At 42.3% G+C, this 24686-nt stretch overlaps 1 protein-coding gene across 2 annotated transcripts in view; it reads right to left on the reverse strand.

Annotated features, from left to right (window-relative positions):
- Positions 1–24686, reverse strand: part of mical2b (microtubule associated monooxygenase, calponin and LIM domain containing 2b) — a 60280-nt gene that overhangs the window by 25985 nt on the left and 9609 nt on the right. For both annotated transcript variants that reach the window (XM_084554724.1, XM_084554725.1), the window contains exons 2-12: positions 17244–17648; positions 13649–13856; positions 13152–13268; positions 11838–11939; positions 9651–9806; positions 9465–9565; positions 5364–5621; positions 5152–5267; positions 4111–4237; positions 3099–3171; positions 870–1017 (exon numbers count right to left, since the gene is read on the reverse strand). In XM_084554724.1, coding sequence (XP_084410850.1) covers positions 870–1017; positions 3099–3171; positions 4111–4237; positions 5152–5267; positions 5364–5621; positions 9465–9565; positions 9651–9806; positions 11838–11939; positions 13152–13268; positions 13649–13856; positions 17244–17507 — 1670 coding nt within the window. In that variant the 5' untranslated portion in view covers positions 17508–17648. The remainder of the gene's footprint in view (positions 1–869; positions 1018–3098; positions 3172–4110; positions 4238–5151; positions 5268–5363; positions 5622–9464; positions 9566–9650; positions 9807–11837; positions 11940–13151; positions 13269–13648; positions 13857–17243; positions 17649–24686) is intronic.

A 24686-nucleotide genomic window follows, 5' to 3' on the forward strand; every position in this document is an offset into this window, starting at 1 on the left:
CATAGCAATGACACTCCTTGATGGCAGCAGCCATCCCCAGCAGCAAAACTCACAAAAACGCTTCAGGAACAACTCAAAAAAACATGAAGAACAGCACAAGGTGTTGACCTGGCCTCCAAATTCACTAGATCCTAAACTGATCAAGTATCTGTGGGATGATCCACAGAGGCCCCTCCCCTCAAAGGCCCCCCCACTAACAATATCCTTTTGCCAGGCACCACAGGACACCCTCAGAAGGCCCAAATTAACAATTAGCTGAAACTGCAGTTTGATAACGATTAGAATTCATCCCATGAGGACCAAGAATATCTGCACCAGTTCATTCGTTGACAGTTTAAGTGCAGGGGCTGAGCTGGACAGTCCAAGCAACATGCACATCACTACAGCCAGAGGATAAAGGCTGCTGGGGGGGGTTGGGGAGGATCATTGGGGATCACAACACAAAATACCAACCACACAAACATGTCAAACGTCTCCACACGACAGTGAGAGTGGCATCAACAGCTCGGTGACACGGCCGAGGACAGACATGACGCCTCTCCAATTTATCATCGTGACACATTTATTGGCTTTCTCAGACCCATGTGAGCGGAGGTCAGCTGTCGGCCCGGTTTTGAGTCACATCAACAGGAACTTTAGCAAATTCATGGAGCGTCTGCAGTGCCCATTAGCCTGCACGGTTTGATTAATGTTTGCATGAATACGTCTAATTAGAGCTGTCTGTTTGCATGCTGCTTCTAAATTCCATCCTGCTCATTCAGACAGAGCCAGTCTGACGGGTTGAGATAAAACCCGCCAACGTCTCAGTAACCCTCAAACATTTCCACATGTGTTTCCTGTACGCGTCGCGCTTCTGTGTGCGTTCTCACATGAGCTCGGGCCTCTGGCGGTGGATGAGAGCGCACAGGGCCAGGCCGTCCCTCCAGGAAGACGTGAGGTTGGTGACGCTGACTCCTCGGTACCCGTGGGTCTGGTTCTGACACCAGGTCAGCAGCCGGCTGGGACGAACCTCGGACTCTGCAAGGAGGAAAGGAACAACGTGTCATGCTTTGTTTATTTATTTTGTGTCAGGGCTGCAAAGTTAGCTCGAAAAAAAAAAAAGTGTTGACACCGTGACTTATAAAACTTGAACCGCCTCCCAAGCCTAAGGCAGAGGATTGTTGGCAGCAGAACAGACGCTCGGGCCAGCAGGGAGAAAACTGGCCAACTTAAAAAAAAAAAAAACTGTGCAGTGTGATGTGCTTTGACTGTAACCTCAAAGCAGGTTTCACTTAAACTCGTTACATACTCAAGAAATTTCTTCTTGTTTTCTCTCCTAGGGCTGTAAGAACAAGTTTTGCTCTTGCAAGGTCATTTATACTTAAGTCCTCATTGGCCCCTCCCACAGCAGCATACATCACACGCGCTAAGCATTGTGGGAGATGTTTCGGATGTCGACCGGTCCTTTTGATGACCGTGCCCGTCGGATCACGTCCTTCATTCGTCATTCACCAACACACAGTACGCCGATCTCTACCCAGAAGAGATTAGCGCTCACACTGCTAATATTAGCATCGGGCGGCATTTCTGCTTTTCCGCATTAACCACGCCCACTTCCAACTTCTGACCAATCACAGAATAGTAACCGGACGCCACACGAGAAAAAAGTTCTGCTCGGTTGATGTGTCGAGAACAAGCTGCAAGAACAAAATGACGTCATTTTGTTCTTGCAGCTTGTATCAGCCTTTACATATTTGTAAGGTCATAGTTTAACGTCTTTACCTGTGGATAAACTTCCAACCAATCAGAGCCATTTACTAACTAAACTAATTCAACTCCACCTTCATCGGTGCACGAAGCCCCGCCCCCAAACAATCTGATTGGTCATGCAGATCTTTGCAGGAGCAGAATCGGTTCCCAACAGAGAGACTCCAGAACAAACTTTCCACCGCAAACAAACGTGTGGGTTGGGGAAGTTCGTCTGGCGTCCAGGCTAAAGCATTTATTCAAATAAAAGTCTTTGCGACTGCTCCTCTTACGTATCCGTTCAGATAACACTTGGCCAGAGTTGGGCAGGTGAACGAAATCTCATTTACTTCTTCCTGAGCCACTTAGGCACTCTGACAGCTGCTTGAGCAAAGATGACGATGCTTGTTGTATCGTCATTAGACAGTTGTTTGAGTTGCGCTCCATCTGCCCATCAGCTGACTCGTAGTTGTGGAGCGGTTTGTTGCTGTATGACATCAACGCTTGCAAAGTGCATTGCTTTTTATGAGAGACTACACTGAGTAACCAATCTGGGTGCTTAAAGTACTAAATTAAATATCAACTTAATATTTTTTGAGTCCATTTTGTCGGTTTCTGAGCAGTTTTAAGGCTGGAGATGATCAGCTGTGCCTGGTAACTCTACGCAGGGCCACATACTGTTGACTCAGAGCATGTCGGCACATGAGGGCTCGTGTCTGACCCTCATGCTGGTGTAACGTTATCCAGCTGTATTGTCTGTAGTGAGGCGAGACAAGCCTGTGATGCCTGAGATGAGTTTCTCCTCGGGTTGGTGGAGGGTGGTGGTGACTGTAGGGGGGGTCGGCGGGCCCAGACTTAGTCTTATTAAAGTGCAACATGGTCACTTGTTCCTGCAGTCTTTGTTAAACGTGTTACTCCGCTTCCTTGCCAACTTAACGCTGAGATATTTCCATAAATCATAAATGAGCTTCCTAACTTAAAGTCTTAAAGGTCGTCATGCTCCGTTATCTCAACGATGACTCACAGGGCGATCACGTTACTCTGGCTTTACATTCCCTCCTGAATGAGAAATAGATAACGCACCCACAAACAGCTCTTTACGACAGAAGCATAAACACACAGTGGAAAAGCTGGGGCTCTAATCTTCAGGGTACCTGCTCACATTTAATTATTTAACTAAAAAAAGACGGATTCATACATCTGATAATATTTATAGATTATGTGTAGTATGATGTATACCCGTACAGTGCCGCTGCATGAGTGAAATTATCTCAGAACAACCGTCTTTTATCTAATGACACGTCTGCAAGCATCTTATACGTGGTCACAACGTCAAGGCTCGTGGCCGGGGTGAAGCTCGAGGAAACATTTACCTCTTCGGGACAGGTTGACCGATCTACGCGGTGGACCCAAGTCCTGCTGGCCACCCGTGAACAGATGACGCACCTGAAAGGACAAAGGACATGCAACAATCCACATTATCCAAAAAGAGTTTAAAAAGGCAACTGGACGTGTCAGTCTGATCGTTTCCTGATGAACATGAACCAAACCATGGTTAAATGCATCATTATAACAATACTGCATCAAATACAGGTGTCAAAGCCTGTTGAAGTCTACAGTGCAAAATACTCATAGTCAGCTTTATGCCTACATTGCACACAACCTGACTCTTGCAGACAGGAAATGACAGAATAATAGGTTTATATATCCAGAGGACTGATCCAGTCTCTCATTAATCTTTTCTGCATGAATCCCTTGTGCCATTGCACCAGTTTTTATTATTTATTTAATTGTTTTTAATTAAGAACTTCCTCCGACTAAGATTTGGTCTCAGGACTAGCGCTAAGCCTGGATGGTGCAACAAGTATTAATAGGATTCAGAAACAGGTGTACGTCCAGCTGGTGCAACCGGCTGCTGACATAAATAATCATTTCCTTAATTTATCTTTAAAAAAAAAGGAATGTGTGATATGTTTGCATGTGTCACAAATATTTCCAACATGCACGTCAGAATCTTATCTATGCAGAGCGACAACTGCTGATGTTGTCATAAGCTCCGCCTCCTCCATGTTAGTGGACGGGACTTGGGCCAAACTAAAACTAAACTTTTTTTTCAAGGATGGTCATTTTAGGTAGTTAATATAATGTTGATGCATGTTCAAAGGTCTGGAAAATAGCGTCAGTTTAGCCAATGCAATGAAGTGGAGATGCCTTGTCCATATTTATATACAGTCTATGCTCTGAACCCGTTAGCAAATCAAACAAATAGGTATTTTTCCTGTATTTATTAAAATATAGGAAGCACTTGCGCAATGATAACGGTGGAATAGAGTCTGGAATGATTTAGATCTGACTGTGAGTCAGGAGAGGTCGCACTAGACTGACCTGGTGTGGGCGCACACAGCTGGAGTTTAGGTTGGGGTAGCGGGTGGAGGGGTCGATGCTGTACTGCTCAAAGTTTTTACTGATGTTCTCCGTGGTGGTCTGAGGCAGGAGACGGTAAATGCTCTCCCTGTGGGAAAACGTGGCAGAAGATACGGGACAGATTACATTACATTCGACACTTTCGTACTGCTTTGTAGAAGTCGAACGGTCTAAAATCCCCAATGGCAACCAGGAAAGGTTTGTTTTAAAGGCCTTGAAGTGTGTCTTAAGTCCAGTCTCCTTTCCGTTACGAACTAATATTTCATCTTCTGGTTAGTTCACAATGATTGTGCAAATAGAAAGTTCCATTTTTAAACTCAAAAGTATTCATCATCTGAGGAGAACCACTTACACTTTCATATTTCTTGTAGGACTAAGTTTGGGTTAACAGCGGACAAACAAACATTGGAAATTCCTCTTCTGGTTAGCAGGAACCTTTTTCTTTTTTTCCCCAGTTTTATCGTTTATAATTATACCTGATTGAGATGCTATAGGAAATCGGATAAAGGGGTTTGTCCTCCATCTGTTAGATTTGGATAAACCAAAAATATTAAAAGCTATCCTCAGGGAAGAATGTGCTGTATACACAAAGCAGCACTGTACTGCACAGCATATACAGTGCACATCTAGGACTACAAGTTAATTTCAAGGCCAAATGAGTTCAGACAAAGGTTTGTTGTTGCTCATCAGACTGGAAAAGGTTAAAAACCAATCTCTAAAGAGTTTGGAATCAACTAATCCACAGTTAGACAGACTGAGAACAACTGGAGGAGATATGGAGGAGGTACTGCTGCCGCCGTAGACGACAGATCAGCAGTTACTGGAAACATTTAGCAGATACTTGAATAAAATAAACGCACAAATATAATATTTCAGTTTTCTTTCTTTGATTGGATTCTCTTCGTCTACTTTCAGACACTTGTATGCAGAAATTAAGAAAATTCTTAGGTGTGAAAATACTCTCGTCTAAAGTTACAGGAAGTGGAGGACAAACTCACGCACCTCTCGGCCAGTATCTCCAGGGGAGTCCTTCCTTGTGCCCAACCCCTCACCATCCAAGCGGTGTCGAAGGCGGCCAGGAAACCCCGAGCGCAGCCCGTACCCATCGGCCAGAAGGGCTGTAAAAGCAGAGAGCGTGGACGTCAGCGTAGACGCACAAACACAACCTGAGCCACGGTGCTACAACAAACCGACAACAACACTACGTCTCGTACCTCCAGCAGACTGTCCCCAACCAGCGCGACCAGCAGCTGATGTCCATGTTTCTCCCTTATCAGAGCGGCGTTCTCCGAGGCGTACATGGAGGTGAAGTCGAACATGGCTACGTCCGGCTGCCCGTAGTGGTTTATGGCGTAGTCCAGGGACGGCAGCTGGTAGTTTGTGCCGAAGTCGGCCGCCTCACGGGCGTAGGAGAGCAGCGCTTCCTGGTTGACGTTGTCCAGACTCAGCAGACGTTCTGTTTCTATGTAGTCCTGAAATAATAATAAAAGATATTTTAGATATTTTTATATAAACAATGGATCAAATGATGATATAAAATATGAAAGATGTCATTGGTTTGCGTTTCAAAATCAAGTCAGCTGATGTACTGTACATGTACTGGATTATTTAGCAGCTAAAAAGATATTCCCAAACTGGTGGAGACCAAAACAGAGATAAATTGAGGTAGATGCAAAAAGGAAGCCGTTTTTTATTTTTTAGCTTATCTTGGTGAATTTAAGTGGATAAAACATGAAACAACTTTAAACTGAAGTCATTGTCTGATTTTGTTTCGTCTTCTCTTAAATGTATTTAGCTTATAATTAGGTATTATATATATATTCATTATTCATCTACGGTATCAATCGGTGCAGTAGAATGCATTTACTATTCGTGTTTTTCAGATCTGAAGATACAAGAAAAAAAAGAAAAATGTTCCATTCTGATTGAATTTAAAGTAAAGAATGAATAAAATAAGGTTTCTCCAGAAGATCTAAATAATTTATTGTATTGTCTGTTGTCACATGCGCTAGAAGCTCTTATTGGAAGGAGAAAAAGAAAAGTGGAAAGGTTCCTTTTCTGATTCTGGTATTATACTTTGGGAAAATGAACATCAGCCTCACGAAAGACAGAAACATGTTTAAGATAATGTCATTAACAATTAGAAAAGATTGACTGGATTGAATAAGGCACTTGATGAACACTCTAGTTAAACTTTACTCAGGTGATGATTACATTAATAAGTGTACAGTGAGACTTTTATTTTCTTAAGGAAGATGTATTTTCTGAAGGAAAGTGAAAGACTGGACACGAGTCTCCTTTTTCTTTTTATATTTATTTACTTTTTTTGGTTTTATCTAATAAATCTGTGTGAGCGACACGGTTCAGGAGGAATTTGTGGTTTTAAAAAAAGTTTAAAAATATATATTTATACAAGAGATTGAAGCATAGGTTTGTATATCGATTAAAAGAGAATTTAAAAATAAAGTATGAAGACAAATTTATGTATGTGAGCAAGTCAGATTGGATTTGCTAAGACAGAAATGTTTAAGTGACACTTTACTCCAGTTATATGGATTAATAACTCTAGAGTGAGACTGATCCCTTTTGATTAGACAGAAGGTCATTTTCTGCTTTGAGCTTGGTCCATTGTTCTCTTCCTCAAGTCCTCTCCATTCCCAAAATTAAAAAGAAAATATCTACAAAACTGAAATCTATACTTGGCTTTAAACATTTCAAAACATTCATTCATTCTTTTCCCGTAACTACTTGAGGCTGGAGCCTATCCCAGCTGTCATTGTTCTAGAGGCGGGGTCCACCCTGGACAGAACTCCAGTCTATCACAATTTAGAATCACCAATGAACCTAACCAGCATGTCTTTGGACGGTGGGAGGAAGCTGGAGTACCTGGACAGAACCCATGCATGCAAACAGTCGGCTGACGGATTCAGACCCAGACATTTCAAAACACACGTTTCGCAATTTCCCCAGAATCTAGATTTCTGGTGCTGCCGATCGTCACGTCATCTTCCTGCCTCCTCGTAGGCCACCGTGTGAACTCAGCAGTAATGAGTGATGAGTCTAAACAAGCCACCGCCGCTGTGAGTCACTCAGGAAATAACAAGGTCGTGTTGTTTTGACTTGGAAGCCGAGTACGAGGCGTCGCCATCGCGTCGTCTTCATCAAAACACACGAATGTTTCCTGAGAACCTGCACGGACGCCGAGCAACAACACCGACTGGGACTGACGAGGGACGGAGCCGCGTTAAAAATGCATCCAGAGACTAACACCGAGTCAGTTCATCTGTTGAATCAGCAGGCTATTACCAGCGGTGAGGCCTCACGCTGTCGTGCAGCTGACGCAGGGAGACGTCACTCAGCGCTAATGTAAGAGGAGAGGGCGACCACTGAGGACAGGGTTTCAGCACTTGTGTGTGGTTGTGTGCACGTATTGCTCATGTTGTGGAGACTTTAATCTGTTTACAGAGTCATAAAAAGAAAAGGTAAACGGTTAAATGTGAAGGTGAAGGACTTGGTTTAAAGTCTCCCAGAAATTAATGGGATTCATTTAAGTGTATAACTCCACAAGAGACCTTTAACTCTAAGCATTATGTGCAATATTTGTTCTTTTCTTTAACATATTTTTACAGCTTCATCACTTTATTTATATTTCTTTCCTTTTCTAAGAGTGTATTGTAGTTTTAGATCCGTTCACTGGCCCAATAATGCCCCTGTAGGATTGACAAAGTCCCGTCTTGTCCTGTATGATCCAATCACTGTCCTACTGGCAGGCGCTGGTGTGAGATACGCCTCTAATACGATACAGTGACCCCCTTTAATAAGCTGATTTATATCGTCTAATCTCTGCAGGGTGTGTGCGGGACATGGACGATAGCTGAGAGAGTGTTTATTTGGAGCCCTCTTAATCATGATCCCCTATTAAGAGCGGTCGCGGACTGATCTGGCCAGCACAAATGGTTTCCAGTCTGTTATAAAAAAACATTGTTTGACTCCTTGAAGTCCTCTGTAGTCCACTTGTCACTTGTGCAGGAAGTTAGCAGCACTAGCCACAACTAGCACAACACACCCGAGTCTCTGAGCAAATTGCATCCAACAAAATCATGCAAACCTTTAAATGAATATACACAAGTTGACTCAAAACATCAATCGATTTTCACACAAGTCCTGAAAGTGGACAAATAGAACCCAATGACCCACAACTTAAATAGAAATGTTATATATGTGTATTTACTTATTCAGGAAAATGAGCCAATATTACTATGTTTCATGGACGGGATGAGGCCCTGACGTTCTGCGTTGTTTCATCTCCAAACACCAAACTATTCTACTTTTGTCTCATCTGTCCACTAAACATTGTCCCAATAGTCTTCTGGCTCGTCCACGTGATGTTGATCAAACACCATGGTTGTTCATTGTTCTCCTGATGATGGATTCATCAACATTTGCCAATGTGATAGAGGCCTTTAGCTGCTTAGAAGTTCCCCTGGGTTCCTTTGGGACCTCTCAGACTATTATGGAGTGATCTTTGTTGGTGGACCACTCCTGTGGAGGGGAACATCTGTCTTAGATGTCCTCCATCTGTCTGACTGTGGATTATTTGTGGATTCCAAACTCTTTAGAGATGGTTTTGTAACCTTTTCTAGTCTGCTGGAGGCTTTAACCCCAATTAGTTTTGCACTGCAGATGTAATATTGGCTCATTTACCTGAATAAATACATGCATTGGGTTCTCTTTGTCTACTTTCAGGAGTTGTGTGAAAACCCGCCAAAGTTTTGAGTCATTTTTATGCACAAATGCAGAAAATCCTTAAGGGTATAAGAAAGTTTAAGCCTCACTTTAATGGCCAATTTGTGAGTTTGACAATAATACTGTATATACAAGTGCAACGAGAAGTTTCTAATGGTAATCAAAGATATATTCAGCGCTGGCTTTAAAGAAACTGATTCATTTAAAAGATCTGACATCAATTCATAAAATCCCAAGTAATTTCCCGTGTCCCCTCGTTAAGAGATCTTGCTGTCGTCTTGTGAAATCACGCAACCAGATTAGTCCACATGAGTTCAATCCACAGCGTGAGAAAAACTCCAACTCTGAGAGCAGCGTCAGGCCTGAAAGCTGATTGGATTTAGTATGACGACAGAGAGGAGCTGGACGAAAGAGAAGACGCATGACAGATGTGAAACTAGAGGTTAAATATTGTAGAAATACCACAAATCTCTGGAACCAGTTGTATCTTATCTGTATAAAGCTACTGTATGTTGAACAGACCCTGTGACTCTGTGAATGTATGAACTGAGCGTGAAGAGTTAACTCACATTTATGATGACCCCTTTCTCCAGCAGGCTCTGCTTTTTCGCCGTCATGACGAAGTAGTGGGTGTGGTCTTTGTAGTAAACGATGTTCTCCAAGTCGATTCCTGGAAAACGGGCGGCACGTTTAACCGGGAGAAGGAAACTGACAGGACGCCTGTTGACTTCTCGACGCCTTCGCCTGACACTCACCCGTCTCCTCCTTGAGCTCCAGAAAGAACTTCTGGTTAAAGATGAAGGCCACGCCGCTGATCTCCTCCACTTTGGCCTCCGCCGTGGTGTTCCTGTTGACAAAGTTGGCCGTTATCGCGATGGCCAACTTCCCTCGAAACTCTTTGCGTCTGAAACCTGACAGAGAGGAGAAAATAAACGGGAACAGATTTACAACACATAGATTGGTAAACAGACAAGATGGACAGCTTTGCATCTTGGTGTCATGTACGCCAATCAGCCATAACATTATGACCACTAACAGGTGAAGATAATAACTGAGTATCTGGTTATCGTGGCATGGGGGGGATATTTTAGGCAGCAGAGTCTATGAAGTTAATGACAGAAGCAAGAAAAATGGACAAGTGGAAGGATTTTAGAGGCTCTGACAAGGGTCAAATTTTGATGTCAAGATGACTGGTCTGCAGTGGTCCAAGGAAGAAGAAGAATCAGAATCAGTCAAAATCCTTGTAGACCCTCTCCACAGAAATCTTTAGTAAAAGGCGAAAGATTTATATGATCTGAAGAGAAACAAGAGTGCAACCAGAGAACCTTGGTGGACCCAGGCCAAGGATCGTTAGGAAGGCTGGACAGTGTGGTTCTGATCCAACAGACGAGCTACTGAAGCTCAAACTGCTAAAAACAGAAGTTGATCCTGGTCCAGGTAGAAAGAAGTCAGAACACTCATTGGATTACAATTTGTTTTGTTTGGGGTGGTGTAGCTGCAGACCAGTCAGGGTGTCCATGCTGACCTCTGACCCCTGATGAAAGCTCCTACAATGGACACATCAGAACTGGACCGCGGAGACATGGAAGAAGGAGGTTCTGGTCTGATGGAACCATGATGCTTTATGGGAAGAAGACAAACTGGTGGAGGCAGTGATGATGCTTTGGACAAATGTTCTGCTGGGAGACCTTGGGTCCTTCCGTTAAGGGCTGTTACATACTCCGCAAGAAGCGAGTTCATTTTGTTCTCGCAACCCTCGTTTGGGAGTTCTAGCAGCTTGTTCTTGACACATCAACCGGGCAGAACTTTTTTTCTCGTGTGGTGTCCAGCAACTATTCAGTGATTGGTCAGAAATTGGAAGTGGGCATAAGTAATGCGGAAAAGCGGAAATGCTAGCAACCGCAGTGTGACCGCCAATCTCTCTTGGGTAGAGATTGGCATACTGACGGACACGGTCGTCAAAATGAGTGACAGACATGAGAAAATAATAAGAAAAGTCATCGTCCATCTCCCGCATCTCCCACAATGCTTAGTGTGTGTGGCGTAAGCTGCAGTGGGCGGGTCCTGTGAGGACTTCCCAGAGTTCAGGACTTGAGTTTCTCGTGAAGTATAAATGACCTGGCCAGAACTGACTTTTGTTCTTGTTCTCGCAGCCCTAAGAGCAAGAACAAATTTCTTGCCTCTCATGGACTACGTCAAGCGTGAGCATTGCTGCAGACCATGTGCACACTCACATGGAAACAGTACTCCATTATGGCCTCTTTCAGCAGAATAACAGCCACAAGGTGTTGACTTATCCTCCAAATCTGCCAGATCTCAATCCAGTTCAGCATCTGAGGGATGTTCTGATCAAACAAGTCTGATCCATTGAGGCTCCATCTCTCATCTCCAGGCAGGACTTATAGGATCTGCTGCTAACGTCTTGGTGCCAGATACCACAGCACACCTTCAGAGCTCTACAGGAGTCCTGCCATAACACCTTTTGCTGTTATGGCAGCAAAAGGTGGACCCACACAATATAAAGTCATGGCTGATTGGTGTACGTACAATGGGTTGTTCACATAAGGGAGATTCTCAGAAACCATGGAGATGCAAACCCTTCAGGAGTTGGCTGCTGTTATAAATCAGTCATTTTATGACTAAGCAAATATCTCCAACACAAACACTCAAACAGAGGAGACACAAAACAGAATTTAAACTCATTCAAGCGGTTTCTGCAGCAACACACACAACGCTGACCTCCAGACACACCATTAAGCTTCCAGTTAAAACCAACAGGAAATGCTTGACCCAGAAAACAGATCTGTAACACCTCACCTCGTTTCCAGTAAAAAAAATAAATAAAATGGTGCTTTCACGGCAGAGAGGGAAACGTTATGTGGGTCAATAACTTTTTTCAGGTCTCACTCTGAAACAAAACGCCATTTCTGTTACTTTCTCACCGTCCAAAGTGTTTTTGCGTCCGTCTGCTCCGATCACCACGTCAAAGTCGAACTCCGAGACGGGATGGTTGGAGGGCCGGACCTCTGCTCGCCACCCGGGACCTGAGGAGATAGGAGATAAGATAAGTCCTGTTCTCTCAGTCAGCAAAATGGTCATGTCCTGTTCCCCAGAGTGTTAAATTGAGATCGTGGCCATCTGACATATTTAGGAACCTTAGCATATTTTGGGACTAACAGCAGAGCCCATCAGGGGTGTTAATCTTCTCCACGCGGTTTGTTGTACATGTTGCCACCACAGATGTCTCAGCTCCAGGAAGGTTTCCAAACATTTTAACACATGTCGCATGCAGGGAGTTTTCCACTCATAGCTGAGACACACGACTCTTGTGAGTATTCTCAGAAAATCTTTCTAATCCTCTAAAACGAAACTCTTACCCTGAATTATATTAACCTTTAAAACCAAGTTTTAACCTTCCAACACGCCCTGAACACAACATCACTTCAACCCGACTGAAATCACTCTGATCAGACATTCCAACGTTAACCAATCCATGCATTTTTAAAATGACTGATTTCCTTCAGCCAAGCCTGATCCAGTCTTTTGGAGAAATTTATTTTGCGTCTACCATAAACTAAAACCACATCCCTGAAAGTTAAAGCTCCTTCTTCTGTTTTAGTGGCGGTTGGCTAACGTTGAAGCTGCTGAAAATTGAACAAGAAGAAGAAGAAGAGGAACCAAAATCACATGAGTAAACATGTCTGATGCATGGAGGAACTTTACTTTGAATGAATTTCGCAATGTGGATTTTAGGTGAGGTGGTAGTAGGTGATCGTCATTCATTGCTACCAACTGAATTCTGCTTTTAAAAGAAGAGAAAAGTTTCCTGGAGACAGCGTCAAGGAGAAAAATCTTCCAGAGAGGGTTAGGGAGTTTATGGCAGCGTTGGATGACCAGAACATTTCTGTAGTACAGAACACAAGGTACCAGCTACCCTCTCCACACTTTGACTGAAAGATTTATTGGACTGAATCCAGTCGACTATGGGAGAAGACAAGGAAGACAAGGACAGACTTTAGGAATCTATAGGTAGGGATTGGATCGGGACTCAGATCGGTCGATTCTCGATATTAGAAGATCGATATCCGATCACAAGGCAAAAAAAAAAACTTCATCGGGACATCCCTACAAGACATGCATGGCCTAAAACATCAACCCCTATTGAACTTTATTGACAAAGTGGTTCTGCTGCTGTGGAGCGTCAAATCTGCTGGACATATTACAGAAGAAGAAAGTGCAGCGAGTGACAGACTCACTGTCTCCAGTCTGCTCCTCCGGCGGCTCTACGAGTTTGACAAACTCCACATTTACATGAATCTCCACTCCCAGCATCAGGCTCACTTTCAGCAGCATCAGCTGGAGCTGGCGGATACCTGGAGGGAGGGCGCAGAAAACATGTCAGGCAAATACAGCACATCTAAAAAGCACGCAATGCAAAACTGCAAATATGTACTTTTAACTAGGGTAGAATTTATGAAGAATTACAGTACTCTGTAATCTGGGGCAAACTCTGCACCAATCATGACACGCTGTTAGATATAGAGATGCCATGAAAGCCGTGTGGAGACGATTTTCATTTTGTGGCCAGACACTGTCACGTAAATCTGGTTGGTAGTGATTTAACGCGGCTGCAGGGTGCTTTGCTTTATAGTTTTAGGAATCTCCCAGATGAGATATGTTAGCAAGTAACTTTCAAAGACGTCTAATGTTTGGCACGATTATAGATTAACCTGATGCAGTAATTTATACTCACTGATGTGGTCGATGGCGCCAGCGCAGAACTTTCCGTAGAACTTCTTAGCCCCGAGGCCCCTGAGGTCGTGGATGGTGAAGGGCCAGAGGTGGAGCACGTTGTTCCTGGAGAAGGTGTCCCTCTTCTCGATCACCACCACCTTGCAGCCCAGCAGGGTCAGCTCGATGGCCGTCCGCAGACCGCAGGGACCCCCACCGATGATCAGACACTGAATGGGGTTGAAGGGGATGGAGAGGAGGAATTGTTTTGGTTTTACTTTCCCAAACTTTAATTCATCCAAAACTCTCACCAAAATAATTTCTAGCAGCAGTCAGCTTTTAATTTTAGCATAAAACCTTTGATAAATCCACCATTGTGACCATGCTGCGGCTATGTAAACAACAAATGTCTATACTGGATGTTAATTTGCACAATACTGTACATATAATATGTATATCCCATTGTCATATTTTTCTATTCCACTGTCATATTTAAAGTTTATTTCATATTTATGTCACATTCCATTCCATTGACTTAGATTAAGGTTATATATTTTCTTTTTATCACTGATTTTTCTTCTTCTTTTTTTAAATTTAAATACTGTTTATACTTAGCATCCTGCAATAAAAAGCTATAAACAAAATCTTGTTGCACTGTACAACCTGCGCTCTGCAACGACAATAAAAGGATACCAAAGTGACACGCGGCCAGCTGGAAGTGGCGCTTTTTAACGAGTCCTGAAAATTCTGTCAGGACTTGGAGGAGCCCAAAACGGAGCTAAAACTCACAGCGCAAAACAACAAATGAATGCTGCTACTTTGTGCCTCCATAAATAAGTTATATTTGCTAATACAATAGCTACTTTAAGAAGTAATAAACCAGTGTTGTGTTTAAATGCACAATTATGACCTACAGAAATAAGCATGTGGTTTCATTGCTAGTGGTGGAGCAGGCAAAATCAAAAACTGATGATTAATCTATAACTTATGCATAGTTTATGCATGAAGTACCTCTTGAAGTTTGGTTTCCACTACACAGGAGCTATGTAAAGGCCTAAAGTAGTGGCTGTGTTCAGTTTCTCCGTATACTTCAAACTGAGTCGGAGCTAATAAATGTCAAACAGTGACTTTTACCAAAATCCCCGCAACACAAACAAAAGAGAGAAGACGTCTGAGCAGATGGTTTGCAGGAGGTTAGAAGGAGGAGGAATTTTGTGTATCTGTGTAGTCGCTGAGAGACTAACAAATTGCATTTCGGATCAATTGCAGTTGCCGAAAAGCGTAGACGTACTACGCGTCCGATCAGAAAGCTTTCAACAACAAAGTCAGTGACTGCAACGGAGCTTAGAGCTAAATCAGTGAATTTCACGTTTACATCCAGGTATTGGTGCAAATATTAATAAACAACTAAACCCTGTCTCTGTAAGAACTAGTGTGTGAGGAGCAACCTGCTTTCATTTAGTCGTGTGTGAATCAGGAGTCATTAAAAATCCATTCAAAAGCTTCGCCTCTAATCTAGAAGGGAACTGTTTAGAGCTGTAAGAAGAAATAACATTAAATCTATTCATCTGAGCTTCTCTTTATTTCTTTTAGTTAATGCTCATCATGTGATTACAGTTAACTGCCGACTTCCAGGTCAGCCCGTTTACATGGTTCCAGACAACGTTAACGGCCAAAACAATTAGCACGGCCATCTGGGGAACGTTATTGTAACGGTTCAGAACATAAATCACCTCGGGGAGTGAGGTTTTTCCACGTAAAAGCGACTAAACATAGAGGTCCAAGTTGCAGAATTTCCCAAATCTTCCGTCCTAATTTTGATTTTAGATATGCACTTAAAGAAAACAGAGTGCCCACCCAGCCCTCACCCCCAAATAGCAGGTTCTCTTGGAAAATTAAAAAAAAAAAATGTCTGGAATAATAGTTTAGCTTTTATTTTTAGAAAACCCTCGGCCCAACCCTGCTGTGTTAATCTCTCCTCTGCAAGTCTCTGACCTCTTTTCCCCTCCGGACGTCTTATCTTTTTCCTTCAGATATGAAGTCTTTCCATCTCTCTGCTGCTTAGAATATGGGCAGTACAAGTACCTAAGGGCCCTAATTATTATATTATTAGTGTAAATAAATCTACGTTATTATTATACTCAATAAACAAATAAAGTTATGTGAACAAAATCGGTTCATTCTGCTTCTCTGAGTACGGATTACTTTGGTCTAATTATTTATTTGCACACAATAACAGAAGTAATCCCCTTACATAATTAATTTCTCTAACAAATCCACACTGGCAAACTTCCATATTTGGGTATTTGAGCAAACATTTCATTTTTTTTCCCTTCACATTTTTAAGATTCCCATAAAAAAAATAAAAACAAGTTACCACGGCAACGCAATCAACACTAAAAATGATCACAAAGAGTCCATTTCTGTTTAAATACCAACGCTGTTCATCAAAGTTAATCAAAGTTTACCCCCCTTTCTGTTCAAAGTCGTGCCTTGAACTAAATCTGGGTCAGATGATTTCACATTAGATCTATTTTTGCCTGCAGACAACAGCTCTGTTGAGTTTGAGGTTAAATCGTCTATTTCTGAAGCCGCTAAAAGAAATTAAATCTATTGCAGTGGATAATTGTACAAAACAAAGAAACAGCCACTTGACGAAGAGATGTTGACGGGTGTTGGAATTTAAAACAGCATAATAATTTCATTTCAGTGGAATCATGTTTGACACTGTTGACATTTGCAGAACCAGAGAACCAGAAAATCTAACATGGTGGAAGCTAATGTTGGTTACTAAGTATAACCATGGCTCTTAGCGACTGACTGTGAGACTCAAGTAACTGGTAAATGCTAGATTATGATGTTGATTGCTGATGTTGTAGCTGATGTTACTAACTGTGGTCAGAAGGTCGTGTGCTATAATGGAAACGTCATCTATATCCAAAAAAAAAAAAAAGGTTCAAAAAAGGCAACTGGACTTGTAGAGTTTTTTGAGAAGACGTTTAAGGTTCTCGGTCATCTAGTTAGATCTTGATGGTTCTCCTCATGTTTTTCACCGAGCAATAGGTGCATGGCGAGGGTGAAACTTTACATTTACCGTTTCATTCAGTGGGTTTGTTGCTTGTGTGTGTATTTATTTAGTGAATTAAGCTTTTTTTTGTTGAGTTGCTAACTTTCCATGCTAAGCTAAGAAATATTTCGGCAAATCAGGACTATTTATATTATTTTATTCTTTTACTTTTTTTTCTTATACTATTTTATTTATTTTGTTATTATTATTATTATTATTATTATTATTATTATTATTTACTTTTATTTATTATTTATTATTTACTTGTATTTATTTATTTTTTATTTATTTTGTGTTATTTGATTTTATATTATTTTTAAATAAAAACTACTATTTTAATTTTTTTCTAGTGGTTTTGAAGAGCGTTTTTTTTTTTTTTTTTAAATGTGTAACTTAGCTGTTGTGACCAAGTGATTTCCCTTGTGGATCAATCAGTCTGTCTCAGTCTAAGTCAATTGTTGAAACTGCTAACACACCAGGGTCTGGCTTTAGCCTTTCTACCAGCAGCTTCAGACTCCTCTACAGTCTAATCCCAGTAGGTCTTTCTTACCCTGGTGCCTTGGCATGCCTTATTCTGGTTGTAGACTTTCTGCTGAGCCCTTTTGTCCAGTTTGGTCCACAGGGCCTTGACCTTCCAGGTGCTGACTGCGGCCTTCAGTGAGCTGTAGAAGTTTGCGTAGTCCAGAGGATCCAGCTCCAGCTGCCTGCAGAGGATGCTGAAGGCCTGCAGGGTCCCTTTACAGGTGGACGCCTGGACAAAGTTCTCAAAGAGCTGGCTGGCCTGAGCCGTGCGCTCGTCTTCAGTCTCACCCATCTGCTCTGATGGTTAAACCAATCTCCTCTAAGACTGGCTCTCTTCTTCCACGTTGTGCTGCTTCCTCCTCCTCCTCTTCTCTCCTTCCACACCGTCAGCACTGGACTCCTAGCATGAGTGTGCTGCCATGTTTAGCAGCTTCTGAAAGAAAAGAAATGAAAGAAGAAAGTCAAGAAACAGGAGATCCATGTAGGAAAATACAACTTGTTTAAATGGATTTGATTAGGTCATGATTCCTGCATATTTTCCCAACATATGAAACAGTTCAATGAGGTAATTTACAGGAAAGATGTAAGCTATAAACATGCAGCAATTTGTTGAAACCATTTTGTTCATTGGGTGGACCCATTTTACAAATAACCAACATAACAAAAATTGTCATTTAACAGCCCATGCATCCATTTCCAAGTAAACAATCTGACTCAGCATGTTCTTAATTGTTTTCTGACATTGGAGAAAACTAAACTAAATCAGACTTTGGATGCCCAGGCAGTACTTAGCCTTGATACTTAATGGGATTAGCTGAATCCGATAAAAATATAAAAGTTGTGCAGGACTGCAACGCCGCATCCATGTAGTCGATGGTCTAAACACGTCTCGGTTGGCGTGGCGTACTTCACAATGTTTAGACATTCACCCCAAATTACGGCACGCTTAAAAGAAAGTCTTTAAACAGAGGAAATAAACATGGAAATTCTTTGTAACCTCAAAACAACAAGCGTCAGTAAATTCCGTCTGGTTGTTGGTCGGGCTGCAGTGCCCGGGAATCTGCTGTGTTTCAGACCAGATCTCAACAAAGGCTCTTATGACAGATGACAGATGACAGATGCTAACGGCTAGCATGGCTGTGCTGTTTCCCCCCACCCTCCCCCGTGTATTTAGAAGTTGTCATCAGTTTGTTAGTGCAGATAAAGACCTGAAAGACTTGTAGGCAACCGTCTGCATTTCCAATTAAAATCAATACAAGACGCTGAAGTTAAATCATACTCGACGCTGCGTAGGCTAATTAGTGGCAGAACATCTTTCTTTATAACTTGTTGAATAGTTATTGAATAACTAGATTTCTAAATAAAGTTCGTGACTAAAATAAGAAAAATCTAAATGTCTATGATTCTGTGCATTTTCTTCTGAGGAGCCTGCGTCGACTATGTGGTGGGAAAACCCTGATATCATATAAAGTAGAGGTCACATTCCAAACGTAAGGAATGTCTGCAGCTCGCACTGAAAATAACCTGCAGAGTTGGACGTGTTGCCTCATATAACCAGGGAGTCATGTCCTGCATTCTGTATGAGGCGTCCTGGGACAAACACTGCTTCACCATCCCTGTGCAGGCCCACACCTCCAACCTCCAACCACCAAACCACCAAACAACAGAGATCAAACGGTCAATCATTAAGCTGCTAATGTTTTTTTTTTTTGTTCCTCTGCAACACAAGATATTTTCCACCTCCAGCTCGACTGAATGCCTCACGGGATTATGACCGAGTGTGAAGGAGTTCAGCTGAGCAGTCATGGGAGAAACTGAAACACTGCAGCGGCTGCAGGAATAAAAGGGAAAACGCTTTTCACGGACTCGGTTTCAATTACAAGCCTGTAGCGACTTGGTGAGGAACAAAATGAAGAAGAAAAATAACCGGCAGACACTCAGAGCAGACTACGTCCTTTGTGCCTCCGCTGTACAGACTGTTCCAGGCTCAGAGCTCATGAGGAAGTGGAGGCTCTATCAGGAGAACATCACATCTCAGTTCCATCAATCGGATCCTCATTTCTCGGGACATGTTATCTTTCTTGAAAGGTCATGAAATGTGCATCTAACGGAGGTTTTAAACCTTTCACATCAATTCAGTCTTTGTCACTTGTTTCAAAAATAACAAAACTAACTCCAAGGTCTCTCCTCATAGTATAGGGCAACCAACATAATGCCACCTAGGGTAACTAAGGAATAATATGATGTGGCTTCTGGGGTACTAAGGACCAAACACAGTAATGTTTAGAATAAGGCTGGGTTTAAAAAAAAATCCATCTTGATTTGAAAGGTCTGACGATTCAAAAAATCCTCACATCGATTTTTTAAATACATGCCATGTCCTGCATCCTCTCGTATCGGCCTCACGAGATCAAACAAATCTCGGACTGGCCAATGAGATTAGTCGTCGTTAGATAGATCCAAAACATGAAAGAAGCTTCAACTGTGAGAGCACCGTCAGACCTGAAAGCTGATTGGATTTAAAAAAGTACGACGACAGAGAAGAGCTGCACAAAAGCAAAGAGATACGCAAGTTGTGAAACTCGAGGTAAAACATTGTGGATATGCCACTAATCTCTGGGAACATCAGTTTGGTAGAAATCTCCTTTAAAACTAAGTTAAATAGTTGAGAAACTGAAATTTCTCTAAATTAATCAAATCAAGCTGAATCGGGACCTTGTGAATCGGAATCGAACCGATTCAGGAAGTCCGTAGCGTTACCCAGTCCTAGTTGAGAAGTAGAAGGTTAGTTATCAAATGACTGCATATGGATTTCATTATGGGGCGTGTTTTAACTAATGCAGAGACCTCTGCATGCAACTGAACAGTCCTCCAACCATCCACAAACAAAATACGTGACATTAAGTGACGAATGCATTCTCGATATCTTTTACAACAGACGCAATAGTGGACTCTAAACACCATGCTTCTCCCGCTGCAGAGATTTTGTTGTCAACAAATTCAACTCCGTGGAGCTCGGATGACGACGTGTATGACAAACAATTTGATCCATTCCCAATGGAGACTCCAGACCAACAAAAGAATTGAAGGCGGGGATCTTGGGCCTTGATCCAGGCTAGGGATGTTTCACGAGCTTTCAGCCTGAACCAAACATATCAAATGACACCATCCAGTGGTCCTTGCACTGACGTTTCAGCTGGTCACGTAAATGACAACAACTGCTCACACATACATCTCAAACATTTGCTTTTGGCTCGTACTCCTTAGCTGTTCAGCGGTTTAACTCCTTGAATCATTTACATACAAACCGACAACTCAAGTGCCCTGAAGGCTTTAACTTTAAACTAAAATTTCAGGTCAGGTCACACCATCATATCTCTTCAAGTTCACCAGACTCCACCAACTAAAACAGTACACATTTTACCTCCTAGAACATGTTTGTATCTGCAAATCTTAATGTACACAAGTACCCATTCTGCCTTTTTCCTGTCTGAATCTAAAGCTGGACTTCACACAGGACCCAAAGTCTACCCAACAACAGCCTCTCTGGTTATGTGAAGCCAAAGCCAAGCTTTTCCTGGACAACATTTCCGTCAAAAGGCTCAGATCTCTATCGCTGGAAGCCTCTCAGCATTATTCTCACCATTACAGCCATGGAATCTGCTGTCCTGGAGGAGCTGGGGTAGAGGGGTTGTGTTTCCCTCACGTACACACAGATTAGGGTCTGCATGTGCGTTTACTTGACCGCATGCAGTGTGCGTCATGGCAAGGGAAACTGTGGCACAGAGCAGAGTAACTTCTGCAGCACAGTCTCATCCAGAGACTCCCACACTTTCTCTTTAGATCCTAGAGTGGCCCAGAGGGGGTCTCAGATCTCAGCTACCCAACAGTAGCCTCTCAATTACTATTACCACACACATGCCCTCCCCTTTTAGACCTTTCAAGCTATTTCAAGCCCTTCCCAGATCAAAAGTTTCCGAAGCTTTGTTCCTTGTTTGTCAAACAACCGGCTGCAAACTCAGCTAAAAAGAAATATTTTCTCCACATTACTCATGCTCCCATTTCACTCCTATAGCAAAGACAAACCCTAACCCTTTGACAACTTAGGAATTTCCTGGTATCAGATCAGAGACGGCCGCCCAACTTGTGTTCAGCTCTGATGACCAGACAACGCTATAGACCATATCAGGTCAAGAGGAAGAAAAATGAAGTAATGTGTGCATAGAGATACACAGAGCTGGAGGGTTATGGGAAAGATCACAGCGTTGGAAGCTGCACTCTATACGACCACATCTGGTGGGGTGCATTCTGGGATTCTTAATACAGGAAGCAGTGGAGTTGGTTATCTCTTTCCACATTTGTGTGTCGTTCACAGTATCTTCACATCAAACTGCATTTCCAGGCGTGTTTGCAGCTGAGTCACGCATGGAGATGTTTGTTTTCCACGCCGCTTTTCAGTTCTGAGCAATGGCTTTATTTACCCACTATCCTATTATTAGTCTTTCATTAATTATTTTACTCTGTAAAACTTTCCAGAGCCCGAGGCAACATCTTCAAATTGCAAAGTTTGGTCCGAGCAACGAATCTGAGAAGGTTTGGAATTTTTGGCGTCCGGTGAACTAATCCTCTCAGCTCTCTTACTTCATTTATTAACGCCTCTTCATTTAGCAAAGCTTTTACCCGAGGAACATTTTTCCAGACACAGAATTAATCCACACAATTAGGTCCATTACAATAAAGTATTGTCAAGCTTTTTGGCCGTGTATATTCATGGAGCCTGTAGGAGCGCTGACTGAACAGGAAAAAAATAAAAAATAAAATCTGCAATTTACCGCTCACCAGAGATGGTTTCTTGTTGCATGTTTCCAGAAAAGCCGTCACAGCGTCATCAGTTTTAACAGTTTTTTACATCAGCTGTCATGCCGGCACAACATTCCCTATAAAAACCCCTCATGCAGCCAAAATCCTGCAGGCTAAGTCTCCCAGAACAGAAAGCAAATATTATTACAAGCTGCACGTTGTTTGTGCAAGTTTGGAATCAGGTTACCAGACGCCTGAGGTGCAAGGAACTGGAGCGCACAGGTGACAAATATAGCAGCAGAAAATGTGTCGCTGGACAACAAACAAGAGGAACGCTTTGGACACAGTTACCTCACTTTTACCACATGTGCACAATGAAAGGATTTTAAAAGGCTTGAGCTGTTCTCATTCAAGACAACGGTGCACCTAGATACACTGACCTGTAATAAAAGCCAACTTAAATGACTGACATACTTCAGAGAGTATTTCCATGACCTGCAAATGAGCTATAATTTCCTCAGTCAATACAATATGCAACAGGAATGCAACACTGCAACGGTTCGGTCAGCCGTCAGGATTAATAAGAAACAGTTCAAGCTACAAAAATCCTCCTTTGGCTTGAATTTGTTGTTTGTTCATGTGAATCCTCTAAATCAACACTGCATTCCTCCACTTTGACTCACAAGTACTTTAGCAGTAATATAATGCAGGTCAGCCTGGGGTTACGTCCTCGTACACTTGTCACAGTGTGATTTAACTATTACTATTAGAAATCCTTTCATCAATCCAACAGATATTTGGAAAGACAGAAACTTTGATCATCTTTTTTTAGCATTTGGAAGACTTTGTAAACTCGACTGTCCACACATGTAGTGTAAACTGCAGGAAGACACAATATCATCCACAGTTTGATTACCAGCTCTACCGAACCAAACTTTGTGAATCTTCCAAGCAGCAACCTCCGGCGCAGAAAAATTAAGCTAATCCAGGAAGAAACAAAAACCGTAGCTCCTCTAATGTCCACTTGAGGCCGAATCCAAAAAGTGACTCAACCCTCATTGACCTCCACGTTAAAATGTCCAACTTTACAGCAGAAATAAACATATTTACACACAAAAAAGACTGCTCCTTTGGTGGAGTCGAACATTGCCAATATGGCGACCGTCAAAGACACCACATTGAACTTCAAAACTGCTCTTTAGGAAAGCTATGAGTGACGTCAAAGAAAGTCAGTCCATTTATATAAAGACATGATATAGAAGACAGTTTGAGAATTAGGTGGAGTTACGCATTTCCAACATGGCGATGGCCAGAGACACCATATTGAGCTTCAAAAAGAGGGTACGTCATAGAGGGTACGTCCATTATTATATACATTTGAGGATGAATTCATGATACAAAAAAAACTGAGAGTTAGATGAAATCAGGCAGTGCCAACGTGGCGACAACAGGAGACACCATATTGAGCTTCAAAAGTGCTCTTTAGGAAATCTTTGACTGACGTCAAAGAGGGTTCGTCTATTGTTATATACATCTAAGGATGGACTCATGACACCACGAGGAGGAAGTTGTCATAACAGTGCTGATGTTTGGGAGTATTGAACTGAAAATGGAGGAAGATGTCACTGCTTATTAGATGTGTAAAGTGCTCCCACAAAACAATTAATGGTTAGCTTAAGAGACTGTAGAGAGAAAATGAAAGGAATCTCCTGACAGTGAGGGGACTACTCACCAGTATCTGGGTCAGATCCATTAGCTTCAGTTAGCATGGCAGCTGCTAACTGGGGCCACCAGTACATGTATGTATTTGGATTGACATGCATTTTTGCTAGTTTGAAACTAAAAATCAAAGAGTAATAGGTCATGTTGGGTTGGTAATGTGATGAAGATGAGCTCTAAGGGCGTGATAAGGTGTTTTAAGTGATTTATATTCTGTGTGCAGAAATGATTAGGATTAAGGTCCTTCGTTAGAGGTCACAAGAGTTTGTTTGAGAAGTTAATCACTTACAGCACAACAGGACTTCAGTTGTGTAAAGTCAACGGCCTGTGGATGAGTGTTTGTGAGTGCATGTCTGAGAGTGGGATCAAAGCTGAGTCAACAAGCCTAGACAGACAAGATACAGAAGAGGGGAGGGGGTGAACCCAGAGCAAGATAATCTGTAGAAAGGCTTGAGACAGACTGGGAGCATCAGATTCAGTGTTGAACAGAGTTGCGGATTCTTCAGTTATGAAATCTATGAAATTTATGGAATCAGACCGCAGAGAGAAGAGAGAGTGCAGAACTTGGCCAGGAGACGTGCTACCCTTGAATGTGACACCGATTATCTCCAGAAAACAGGAAATGTGAACAGCTGGAATGTGAGAGAGAGCAGTGGAGTAGACCTGCTGCCTCCTCAGAAACACACCACAGAAATCATTAAACAACAACAACCATCTTCAAAGTTAACCGAAGCAACCGAAAATTCAACTTTAAGACAGAACACAGAGGCAGTGACCCTGAAGGCTTTCTGGATGATTTCACAAGGAGCAACTATGCTCCTGTGTCCTCCCTCCCATGAAATCACTCTCAGCCTTCTCTATTTGCACCCCATCCGTTAGTTTTTATTACTGCTGTAACAACAACAGACTGAATCCATCATAACAATAAGAGTTAGTGCAGCATAGACCTATA

Source organism: Chelon labrosus, assembly GCF_963514085.1.
Source record: "Chelon labrosus genome assembly, chromosome: 11".
NCBI lineage: Eukaryota > Metazoa > Chordata > Actinopteri > Mugiliformes > Mugilidae > Chelon > Chelon labrosus.